Consider the following 12,456-nt stretch of genomic DNA (forward strand, 5'->3'; position numbering starts at 1 on the left):
GTGTTCTACTGAGTATGCGTACAACTTACTTGCGCATGCCCAGTACGGATACACTCAGATGGAAGGGAGTGTGGTCAAAAGAAGAAAAGGGTCCCGTCAAGGAACCATGGGCTCAAAAAGAATTTGGGAAGCCTCTGGACCATCCAAAAGACTTCCCCCTAATGGGTTAATTGTTCATACATATTCTACTCCGTCCCCGTCACAGCTTTCTTTAAACAAACATAATGTATAGGCTTCAAGGGTAATTTGAGATGGTACACACAACAGGGGGTATTTGGTAAACATGGGGTTCATTCTGTAAAAATGCTGAGACACACTGCTCTGCAGTAATGTGCTAGTTCTGGAGCCGCACTTCTGGCCTCTGTGCTTCCTCGGTGGAAAGCCCTGTGGTGCTCCATAAGAGTAAATGAAGCACTAGAGTCCCTGTGCTGACATTAACTGTGCTGAGGTTACACACAAATCTGTGTACTAAGTTTCCTTCACTGGTTCCTCTTCACACCAGACCAGTCAGTTGAAGCATTTCCAGTGTAGGACCTTCCTCTAGGTGACCATCCTCTTGTTGGTGTTAACAAATTAAGCTTTGTGTAACCCTATGCAGTTCAGTGTCCTCGGTAATTTTGTCACACACTCAGCATTTCTGTCTGTTGACTGCATTTTCCAGTACACTTAGCTGCTTCTCCTTCTCTGCTTACTGTTTATACTCCTAAACACAAATACTCGTATATCAATCTATTTTTGATATCATTCCATCTCTGGTGCATATGCTATAAATCCATTTGCTCATTTTCTATTATCTATACACTTATGACACGCTAAGAGGTATATAATAAACATAATGTCCATATAATCTCAGACATCCCCTAAATATTTAGGTTTAACTAAGGACCTACATGTTAATAGGCATTTTTTTTTCCTGTGTGAACGTCGAGTCTTACACAAAATCATATACAGGCCTTCCTTTATAGAGTCATCCTTAACTAGAAGTACTCTCATTGAATTATGAAAAAAACCAAGCAGATAAGTCGGGGAATATCCAAGGTCTCGCAGACATGAGAAATATAATAATAATAATAATGAACTAGGACCACACTTAATGGATACATGAAGGCAAAGAATGATGTGTAGTTTTACTTACCTGGGGCCTCTTCCAGCCTCTAGAAGCCTCTGTGTCCCTTCGTCACCGTTCCGCTGTCATCTAGCCTTCTGCAGCGGCTGTCGACCCGGCCGAGTCGGCGTGCTGCCTGCGCTCCTGTTGCTGGAGGCGTTCTACACAGGCAAAGCACTACGTATGCAAGTGCTGTGCATGAGAGTGCACACACCTGCTGACACCGCTGACCTTGCTCAGGTGCCAGCTAGTACGGAGCAGACAGCAGAACTGTGACGAGGGACACAGAGACTTCTAGGGGCTAGAATAAGCCCCAGGTAAGTAAAGCTGCACAACATTCTTTGCCCTCATGTATCCTTTAAGGTGGCCTTACACATATCAATTTTAGATTTTCCTGTTCGACTACCCAAAGTGGATCACTGTGATCAAATCTGCTGGAGATGGATTGCCCCCAGAATGTCATCAACCAATTTTCAATTGGTTTTGACCACAAATCAACAACAAGTATGGATCGGACAGAATGGAAAATCTAGGTCATCGACACTGTTGTCTGGTCAATTTTCAATAGATGCCAACAGGGAATGTACTGCAAATTGATGTACTATGTGGCAACGATGGAATCCTCTGAATCAATTCCTATAAAAGAGGAATAGATTGTTTTGCCACATCGAGTGGCAATCTATAAGTGTATTGCCAGCTTCAGAAGAATAATAGTGCACAGCAGTGAGCAAATGTGGGTGTAGTTTTTTTTACGGTCTGATGTGGCTGAGCTTCAAAGAACACATGATGTAGCCATTCTATCCATAGGTTGCTGATGGGTGGCCTAACCGAGATCTCACTGAGAAAGGAATGCATCCATTCATCAGAGTCTAGCGCTTTACTGAACATCCATTCACCAGACATCAGCAGTCTCACTGATAATGAAGCATAGGCTATGAACAAACATAACAGAATGTGTGTGGCCCAATCAGGTCATTTAGGGCCACAGCAGGCAGCAATAGTACAAGAGTCAACAGAAATGACTTAACCTAAACGTACTATTCCTATCCTGTTGGGCCAGGGATGAAAGTTGGCACTAATAAAAGGTGGATACAGGGGATTTTTTTTTTAACCATGAAGTAGCTAGAATTAAATCAACTAGATTTACATATTGATCAGCAAACTCATGGTGAATGCCTAGGAGTGTGTAAGAGGCTGAAAGCGACCAAATAGTCGCTTTACTAAAATGCTATGCAAGTCAGAAATTTGCCTTCTTAAAACAGAAGGTACTGTATTTGTGATAATTCAGGTTGGAGCAAGCTCAGGGATGTCCCACAATGCATCACTGCTGAATATGCAAATTATCTCTGTTGTCACTTAAAGCTAAACATACCTCCAGAACCACTGGAAAGCAACAATGTGTATGCTTACATAGCCAAACTAATCCAACATGCACACAGTCTGTTTCAGATTGGTTGATCCTCATCAGTGCACGGCATGGATTAACATGGCTCTATGGGGTAGTACTTTTTGGGCAACCTGTAACTATGGGCATTTCAAATCCTACCCATAGAGCTATATTAATCCATGCCAGATTTGGATTTTCATAGCCAGTTACTTTCTCCATAACAGGAGATGTCACGCCTCTAAATATCACTCCCCCCCCCCCCTACACACACACACGCCAGTTGAACTTCCAAGAGAAAGAACTATGGTAGCTGGGTTGCTCTCTTTGCCTGTACAACTACTTCCATATATCTGCATGTAGCTTGGTCTGTCCACTAAAGACCACTAACCTCATTAACTTATCCATTTACTAGAGACTAATGACAGAGGTGAAACTGTAACTTACACATTTATAGCCCAGAAGCCATCCACATGGGCAAGCCAGCAGTCAGGTCCCAACTGAAATGTAACTTGACTTCAAGGACCTGCTCTGGCACGATTGAGGCACGTGTTGCTGAATTATTAGCAGAGTGATGGTAGGAAAACTGCATAGTATGAAGCATTACCAACATTTTCATTTCTGTGGACTTGCTTCCACTTTAAATATTACTGTCTGTAATGCACTGGCAAGTCAGCACATCATTTACCTTTTTCCAGTCAGAAATATATGCATTTTTTTAAACATAGGCCAATTGTTGTACAGCAGCACTAATAATTGATACCTGCACTTACCTGAGATGGGTGTTTGGATCCCTTGATATAAAAATCTTCCAGGATTGGATTGAATGGAGCTTTTAGTCGGACTTTGCTCGTAATCCCCATGGCTCTGGCCACAGGTGTAGCAATGGCCCTGTAAAAGTAAGGTCACATAAAGTAAATAAGACTGATATCGTACCAAACAACAGTATTAACTCTGCAGGGACAGGCAGTTCCTGGCAGGCCTATGCCTGAACAGAAACTACCTATCCTTTATTACATTAAGTATAAAACATAACAAAACAAAAAAAATATCAGTTTGCAACCTTGTAGACATTTCAGGTTTTTGGTCTTTTTATTTTTAAATAAAAAACTGTCAGAAAACCTGAAAAATTTTACCAAACAGAATATGAAAACTGCCATCGCTCTTTTACTTTACAAATTGCTTCTTGCCTGTTTTTTGAGCTGACTCAGTTTATTGCGATTTCTGAATCAGAGGACCAGAACAAGTATAGAGAATGCTAGTTGAAAATTCTAGTTCTTCAATCAAAAAACCCAGCTTGGACAAATGGAATGTTTAAAGTGCAATTGTACTCATATTTAAGGCTAGGATTACAGTGGGTGATACATTCCCTGTAACAGCAGGAACTCAATGAATAGGAAAGTCACGCGCCACACAATTAAAAAGTATGCTTTACTGTCACTGTTAATGCACGTGTTTTAAGGTAACACATATGGATGCCGCATGCCATTAAAGGGAATGCTTTTGGCAGCACCGACTTGCATCCGATTCAATAATAAATTATCAAATAGAATGGTGACTTTCTCCGCATCTCGTTGCCAGAATAGCCTCTTGTCCTATTAATCTATATCTATGCACGCTAATTGCCATAAAGATATTATCCCATACAGGTCTTTCTTTTCGAAGTCCCTGGCTACGTCCCCCCCCCCCCCCTCCCCAAGCCTTGCTGCCAACATCTAAAGCTGGCCACTAACAGTCCAATTTCTAGCGAAAAATCGTTCGAGTGATCAGAAATTCTGATCGGATTGGTTGTAAATAATCTCCATTGGTGGACACAATCGAATATGAACGAGTGGAAAAAATGTCGCCAGAATGAATTTTCGTCGAACGAAAATTTGGATTTTCTTGGTGGTCGTGATAGATAGGAAGCAATGATTGGTTAGTTGATGGTGTAGTGAACGATTTTTCGTCCGATCAGAATTTCTGATCGATCGAACGATTTTTCGCTAGAAATTGGACCGTTAGTGGCCAGCTTTAGAATACATTTCAAGGTCACAGTTTGTTATAGATCGTGCACAAGGCTCTACTGTGAACCTGGCCTAAGCAGGGCATGAAGCACCAGGTTGCACCCTGCATTTGCATTGCAATTTCTTTATATATGTACTTCTACTCAACGATCACATAGATTCCTATGGCACTAATTTCTCCAGCCGTAATGCAATGTCTTCACAACAGAAAAACGAATATACAGCCATCCATGTTAGAAGGGCTCTTTCAACCAAACTTCCACTGTCACAGAACTTGGATTCTCCATAGGAATATGTGTAAAACTCATTAGAGATTACATGGTGCAGTGTGTCCTTGCTCTAAATACACAATTGATATTCTCAACACGAATAGGGCCCGATTCTATACCAGGTGATAAGTAGCTTGCAGATGCAAGCTACTCATCACCTTGCAATCGCACGAGGATTCCTATTGGCAGTTTCACTTGTGCGAAGGCCAATCGCTAGGGAGCATTACTCAGGTGAAAACCTGAGCAATGCTCCCTTTTTCTGGGTGATGGGGAGCGAGGTTTTACCCTGTGGTGCTGTCCTTCAGCACCACGGCCTTGCTCCCCACACATATGTGTGCACACCCACCGAACATCCACCACCATCTTCTGCTGCTGCATATGGAGGTCATCACATTTAAAAAGAAGACCCCCAGAGCTCCCCGTCGGGTTGCCACCGATGACAGAAGCCTCCTGCGTAGCTGTGCTGTCACCCATTAGCAATTTACATACCACCGATGAAGACCCGCCGCAAGTTTCCCTACGCTGTAATTCTAGAGCATGTGTCACTGTAATTCCTTTTTATGAGATCTCCGTCAAAGCTGAAGCTCCCACCGGGGGGTCCCTCTTGGTCCACTGTCTGAGCCAATGAAAATGGTCCAGACAGTGGTCCAATGGGGATGCTTTTTGCAGGTATAAGCTAACGCTCATGTCTGACGGGAAGCATGCCTTCCTGGCAGCATGAAAAGTATAACAGGATAGGGTGTAAAGAACTTGCAGGGTGATATCACCCAAGCCAGTTTTTTTAACACCCTGCCTAGGGCTAAATGCAATTGGGTCAGGCGACGTCATAGTCACCCGATTATCGGACTTTATTGGACTCACCAGAGTACATCATCGGCAAGTCTGCCAATAGTATCTGGCACATAACCACACAAACCACAAGTCCAGGAAAAAAATTATTTTATTTTCATTTAGGCTATAGAGTAGAAAGAGGATACATTTTCATTTGAGTTATCATGGGTTTCTGCATCCCTATAAGAGAATTTCCCTCACTTTCTGTTCCTACAGAAGTAAGCAAATCTATCCAAGAGAGACAGCAACAGATGCAACCATATTTGCTAAGCGAGGCACTCCCATCACGTTTTTATTGCTGTTCCTAATTTCCTGTATGTAGGACAGAAACGAAGGAGAATGTAATGCCCCAGTGACAATGCTGAATCCCAGCGGCTGATATCAGTTAGTGGTTCGGCAGGCATTATATGTTATAGGCAAGAGTAGAAAAACAGTAACTTCAAAAATGGCAACTGCAGCAGTAGAATCTCGTTATAGTAAACGCTGATATAGTAAAACCCTAGCTATAGTAAACTCGGTCATCAGGGTTCGACCATGTGCCTGTACGAATATACAATGTATGCCCAATCCGGATATAGTAAACTTATGATATAGCAAAGTGTACTATAAAGGGATTCTACTGTATAAGCATTATTCACAACAGCTTCTGCAGGAAAAAGAGATTACAAATGAAAGAACAAATCATATCCTATATCCACAATAACAATAATTACTTTTTTCCCCCCTTTTTTCCCTCCCACCTCACTACTTAAAATAATTAAGAATTAAACACCTCATTATTCCCACTGAATTCCCGTTAGAGCATCATGTTGAGTCTTCCAGACAGCATCCCAGTACCTTCTAGAGAAGGACCACATGTCAGAGCAATGGGCAAGCTGGTTGCGGTCCTTTTACAGGGAAGTATGGAGCACTCACTGGTCATCCTTTCCCATTGTAGCTGTTGGAGCAGGGGTGTGGCTGTTACAGCCACGCACAGGCCCGGATTCATCCTGGCACCTTAGACTTCACCTTCCATGAACCTACAAACTTCCATCAAATTGCACTGCAAGTGTGCTGGCGTGCCCAGCTGTCACTTCTCCCTTACCTTGCCCATCATAGGTTGCTACAGGTGTCCCTTAGCATTAGGGAGCCAGGAGGTACCCTCAGTATTAAGTAGATAGAGGTGCCCCTGACTGAAGGGAGATCTCGTCAGTGGAATGCATAGAGCAGGATGAGTAACCTCTCATCTACACTCTTATCAGGACTCTGCACAGGGAAGGAGGGAGACGCTCGAGGAAGGGAGTGGGCCACCTTTCCATCATCAGGCGCCTATAGGCACGTGCCTACAATGCCTTATGGTAAATCTGGCCCTGCACATTCCCTCTCCCTTATATCCTGTGGGAGGGATGGGTAGAGCGGGCGGTTGTGGGACATACTGCAAGGAGATATGGGAAGCAGTAGGGTGGGGAGTCAGGGCTCCTCTTCCACTCCACCTCCCTCCAATGTTCTCTATAGGAGGGTTCTGTGTTATGGCTGCAGCATCAGACAGTCAATAAGGTGCAAAGAAGGGTAACGTCATCTGAGCTGGGGACTCCTGTTAGGTGATTATGGGGGTGGGTCCCTTTTTTAATTTTTAAGAGCAGGATTAGGAAACGTGGGCTTTAACCTTTCATGCTAGTTGGTAAAACATTTATTTTACATTTTGCTCAGAATACCTCTTAAAGCTCTCGAGTTGGAATCCTAGCAGTACAGTCACCTCTGACAGCAGCTGTGCGCAGCATGTACTCTAGTCTACATAACCCTGAGCGTGAACGGCAAGCTCTAGCATTCCTTTAATTACGCCTGTTCCCTTCACTTATAAATAGTAATGTACAACTCATAAATTGAAGCAATAAAACAGACCTGTGCTACTCTTTTCCAGCAGCCCTGTCTCCATCCTCACATTACTGAGTGCATCATATGCATTATCCCCAATTCATGGCATACAGAAGTACTCCGGATAAGAGTCAGAATTCAGCCCTATGCTTGTCTGCTTATACACATTCTGGTGTACTATTTAGCAGACACCAACTTACCTTGTGAACAGAGCATTAAAGAATAATGCAGGAAACAGAATGAGTTTTTTTGGCAGATAGATGGCTTGATAGATGATTTCCGACAGGTCCGATCTGATTTTGATCGCTTTTTCTGATCTATTTTCTCATAGAAGAGAATGGAAATAGATCAGAAAAACGGTTGGAAAAACGATTAGCCAGAAAATCTGCCGGAAAAAACGAATCATGTATTTCCAGCATCAAAGTACAGACCTCAAACAAATGTTGCCTAAACATATCATTGCTTCAGCTGAGTCTTGAACCAGTGTACATATGAGCTGCCCAGTTCTCCACTGAGCAGTCCATTCTGTACTATGGAAAGGGCAGACCGCAAACAGGCGATATCCCAATGACGCAACAGCAGTCTATGCATCTCAGCAGATTACACTTCTAATTGGTGCCACTGTTCCAGATAAAATCCCTTTGGTAGTCAGTCACATGACCCAAAGATTTGTGCACAAAGTGTGGAGCCGCCAGAAAAGTGGGAGTTTATTCCACTGCACAAAGCTATCACCTGACCTTGTTCAACTTCTTCCGCCAGCTCATAGGAAGGGGCAGAAGCAGGTGTTGTTTATGGACCTCCTGCTAACATCTTAAAGGGATCCCAAGGTGAGAGTGATATGGAGGATGCCATATTTATTTCCAATTAAACAATGCAAGTTTCCTGGCTGTCCCCCTGATCCTGTGTGTCTAATAATTTTAGCTATAGACCATGACCAATAATGTAGATGAGGTACTTTGACTGAAGTCTGACTGGATTAGCCACATGCTTGTTTCAAGGTTGTGACAAACATTACTGATGTCAGAAGATTAACAGCACTGCCAGGCAACTGCTATTGTTTAAGAGGAAAGAAATATGGCAGCCTCCATATCATTCTCACCTCGGGTTCTCTTTAACCATTACCGCGGCAGGTGCTACTGCAGCAGCAGGGACATGACGCTCACGTCTGTGCAATCTTTAACCATTTGTGTGGGCGGAAGCGATGGTCCGAATGCCAGGGGGATTGGAGGCAGGGGACAAAAGTCCCCTGAGCCAATCTGTGTATGTCCGTCTAGAATGATTACTGTTTTTATTCAAGAACAGTGATCATTTTCAATTGGTGCCGCTGCGCTGCCTCCCGCTCGCTCCCGCCGTTGAACGCTAGATTAACAAAAGTTCCCATTCATTAATCTCCCTTCTAGGCCACCATGATCACAGGCATCAATGAGTTGCCTGCTTCACTTCCACTGTAATGCATTACTTCCTATTAAGCGTACTTATTGTACACTTATAGGAAGTAATGCACAAGGACATCTTGTGGCCAAATCGTAAAATTACACCTACATACATTAGGGGCTAAAAAAAAAAAAATGTAATATGTATGTCAAGAGGGTATATTATTATTAAATTATGGGCATGTGATTAGTGAAGGATGTATAGCTGAAAAAAATGCACCTTTATTTCCAAATAAAATATTGTCACCATAAATTTTACTAGGGATATAATTTAAACTTTGCAATAACCGGGACAAATGGGCAAATAAAATGTGTAGTTTGTATCCACAGTAGAAGGTTTCATTCTAAAACTATAATGACCGAAGAACGAGGAAATGATAACTTTTCTTCATTTTTTTCCTATTATTCCCATTAAATTACATTTAGAATAAAATAATTCTTAGCATAATGTACCACCCAAAGAAAGCAGATGACTGATTATAGTTCCCACTGCAGGAAGCCTCCTTATTCCCCTCCCTGCACCCCCCTCCGCAGGAAAATTTCCAATACACAACTGTCTCAAGAGTGTCAGCCAAAGCTATCATGAAGAACTGATTTTTAAGGTCAGACCTTCAGTGCGCGATTCCACTAGAGCAGCGCGCGTCTGCGATACGCGAGCCGGCTCTTCCGGGTCTGCGGGGAAAGCACACAAATCCCATCAGCCGTGCATAGCACGGCTATGGGATCCGCAGCCTCCCGCGCCGATTCGGATGGAAAAGCCGGCCGAATCGCTAGCGGCAGCGATTCGGCCGGTGTTACCATTGCACCCTATGGCAGAGTTTTCCCGCACTATCCACCTGCGGGGAAACTCTGCGGATTCGCGGCGGTTTCCGCTCAAGTGGAAATGCGTCCTTATACACATGGTCACATGTAGGGATTGGGACTCAATCCACAGGGCTAAAGTTCAGTGCATGAACTTACACAGATGTGCCCCTTGACTACAGTCAAGCAATGTGTACTGTTGCTATGGGATGGGTGACAGCTCACTGCAAATAGAGCAGCTTCCAGTGGGCAGGGTAAGGATGGAAACATTGCACTCTGCCGTTGCTACTTAAGGCCCCTTTTACACACGGGGCTTGATTCACTAAAGGGTGAAAACTCATATCACGGGCGCGCTAGCGTTTTTGCTAAATCGTGAATTTTCAAAATTCGCAATTGCATGAGGAAATTCACAAATATGCGTGAAGATGCGAAAACCCACGCAAAACCGCTAGCGTGGCCATGATAGGAGTTTAGTAAATCAAGCCTATGGTGCGGCGATTCGCGACTCTCTAGCCCACAGCAGTTTGTTGCAGTAGCCATTAGTCTCTGCGGCTAGCCACAGTACCCACAATGCTACGAAAGTGCTCCCATCAACGCAGTCTCTGCAGTGCGTTGCCAAGCGGTACAGTTTGGCGCATGATTACATTAGAGTAAATGGCACTGCAACAATCTATTACTGCATTAGAGTCAATGGCAACTCAACAATCATTTGTGATGCTTTGAATTGTGGTAATCCTTAAATGGTTTCTCCATCCTGCTTACAGCTGTCTCTTTGGAAAGCAGTTTTATGTAGTATGCCAAGGTGGAAACTTTTGCACTAGGGCCTGTAGCTGAACAACCAGGCTACAGTGCTCATCAGTATCCAGCTTGTTATTTGTTGGTAGACTGAAGGTTGGCCTTTTGAGTGGGACTAAAGGTGCGTACACACGCACTACATGGGGCAACGACGGGTCCGTAAGACCCTCCCGCTGGGCGGACTTTTAGCCAACAGTAGTGCGTGTGTACGTGCTGTCGGCGGACTGATAAGGCCGTTTCTGAACAATTCGCTCAGCGGATTTCTGACAAATTTACTGTCAGATTATTTCCAACATGTCCGATCGTTCAGAAACAGCCTCATCAGTCCGCCGACAGCGCGTACATACGCACTACTGTTGGCTAAAAGTCCGCACTGCAGGAGGGTCTAACGGACCCGTCGTTGGCGGCAGTAGTGCGTGTGTATGCACTTTAAAGGTGTGTACACACAAACCATTAGGCTACACAAAGTCCCCATAGAAAACTGATAGGACTGGACTGGAAATGCACAGATTTATGTGTGATCAAATCTGTAGAAACACATACAAAACTGATGCCAACTGTAAAAAACTGACAGGACAGGTCTGGACACCTTTTTATGTGTGAACCAAGGCTCAATTTCAACTGCAGGAATCAGGACTGGGGGAGGAGGGACAATGGCACGGCATATGACAGAGCAGGTGCAAGCAGGAAAGGTAATGAGGAAAAGAATGTGTTTGGCTGAGACGATCCAGCTCCTCTGCTAAATACTGACGTCAACAGACTTCGCTATCTCTGAGGTGGTTATGTTATTACATCGAAAAGGCAACAAAGCTCTAGCGGTGTCACAGGTTCCATAGTCATAAATAGACTGTTGCACAATTTTGGCATAACAGATGCAAAATTACATTTTACACATTTGTAGAACACCAGTTGCTGTAAGTTATTTGAACTGGCAACATACAGGGCTAGGTTAGCTGAGAGAGAAGGCTTTAGTGCAAGGGTCCCCAAACGTTTTGGGTCGAGCGCCGGGTCGACATACTTCAGACTGCTGGAGGGCCGGAGTATACATAAAATGATGTAGAAGTCTTTACGGGCCAGACAGTGAAGCATACCCAGGTGACAACCTGCAGTGGACAGCAGTGTCACCTGATGTGGAATTTGATTGGAAAATCAGCGAATTACTGCTTTCTGGCTTCCATGTGGATGGGTGGTGCCAGCACTGCTATTCTATATGCAGACTACTAATATTTAAAGATGTAGCTGACCGCATCGATAGGTAATACATTTTGTGTGTAGGGGGGCCGGTAAAAAAGCTTTAGGGGCCACATTAGGCCCGCGGGCCTTAGTTTGAGGACCACTGCTTTAGTGGCATACTCTGTCGCCTTAATCCATGGCTGCACTGAGCCTCTTCAGGATGCACTGTTTGCATCCTGTCGCTGACTCTGTGTTTACTAAACGTGACTATGAAGCAATTCGTGCTGAATGAGCACTAAGTGCTGCCTCTGTGTTTACAGTACATCATGAAATAGCTCATTGAGACCACAGCTTAAAGTAACCCTGCAGTGAGTCATTACCTTCCTATATGACAATCAGGCTGTATAGTATACAGTATAAGCCGTACTGCCCCTTCAGCACTTGCTGATCCCACTAACGTAACCCTGTTGAGCCTTGGTGTGGGACAGTGTTTGGCTGGACTTCCTGGTTTGGAAGTCTAGCAATGCCCACTCCACCCCTCCCATACCTCCCCCTGCCCTCTATGCCCACACCTGCCCCTATCATGCCTCCTTGGGTGACATCATTCCGTGGCCTCTGCACCAGTACGTTGGCCAAACAGATTTCACATGAGTATGGATGAAAGGAGAGCGATAATACGTGTGATTTTGATCCATCTGTGGTGACCATCAGGGCAGTGATAGCAGCCACTGTTGCTGAGCTAGTAAGGCTGCATTCTCAATCACAAAAAAGTTATTCTGTTTCTTGCAGGAGGAGGAGATGCACT

At 44.1% G+C, this 12,456-nt stretch overlaps 1 protein-coding gene across 4 annotated transcripts in view; it reads right to left on the bottom strand.

Annotated features, from left to right (window-relative positions):
• CERS3 (ceramide synthase 3) overlaps positions 1-12,456 on the bottom strand; it is a 185,285-nt gene that overhangs the window by 100,456 nt on the left and 72,373 nt on the right. For all 4 annotated transcript variants that reach the window (XR_011030243.1, XM_068275106.1, XM_068275104.1 and 1 more), the window contains one exon: positions 3,263-3,380. Coding sequence is in view for 3 of the 4 variants with exons in the window: in XM_068275106.1 (XP_068131207.1) it covers positions 3,263-3,380 (118 nt within the window). In the remaining variant the exon portion in view is untranslated. The remainder of the gene's footprint in view (positions 1-3,262; positions 3,381-12,456) is intronic.

The sequence above is a fragment of the Hyperolius riggenbachi genome, chromosome 3 (genome assembly GCF_040937935.1).
Source record: "Hyperolius riggenbachi isolate aHypRig1 chromosome 3, aHypRig1.pri, whole genome shotgun sequence".
NCBI classification, from domain to species: domain Eukaryota; kingdom Metazoa; phylum Chordata; class Amphibia; order Anura; family Hyperoliidae; genus Hyperolius; species Hyperolius riggenbachi.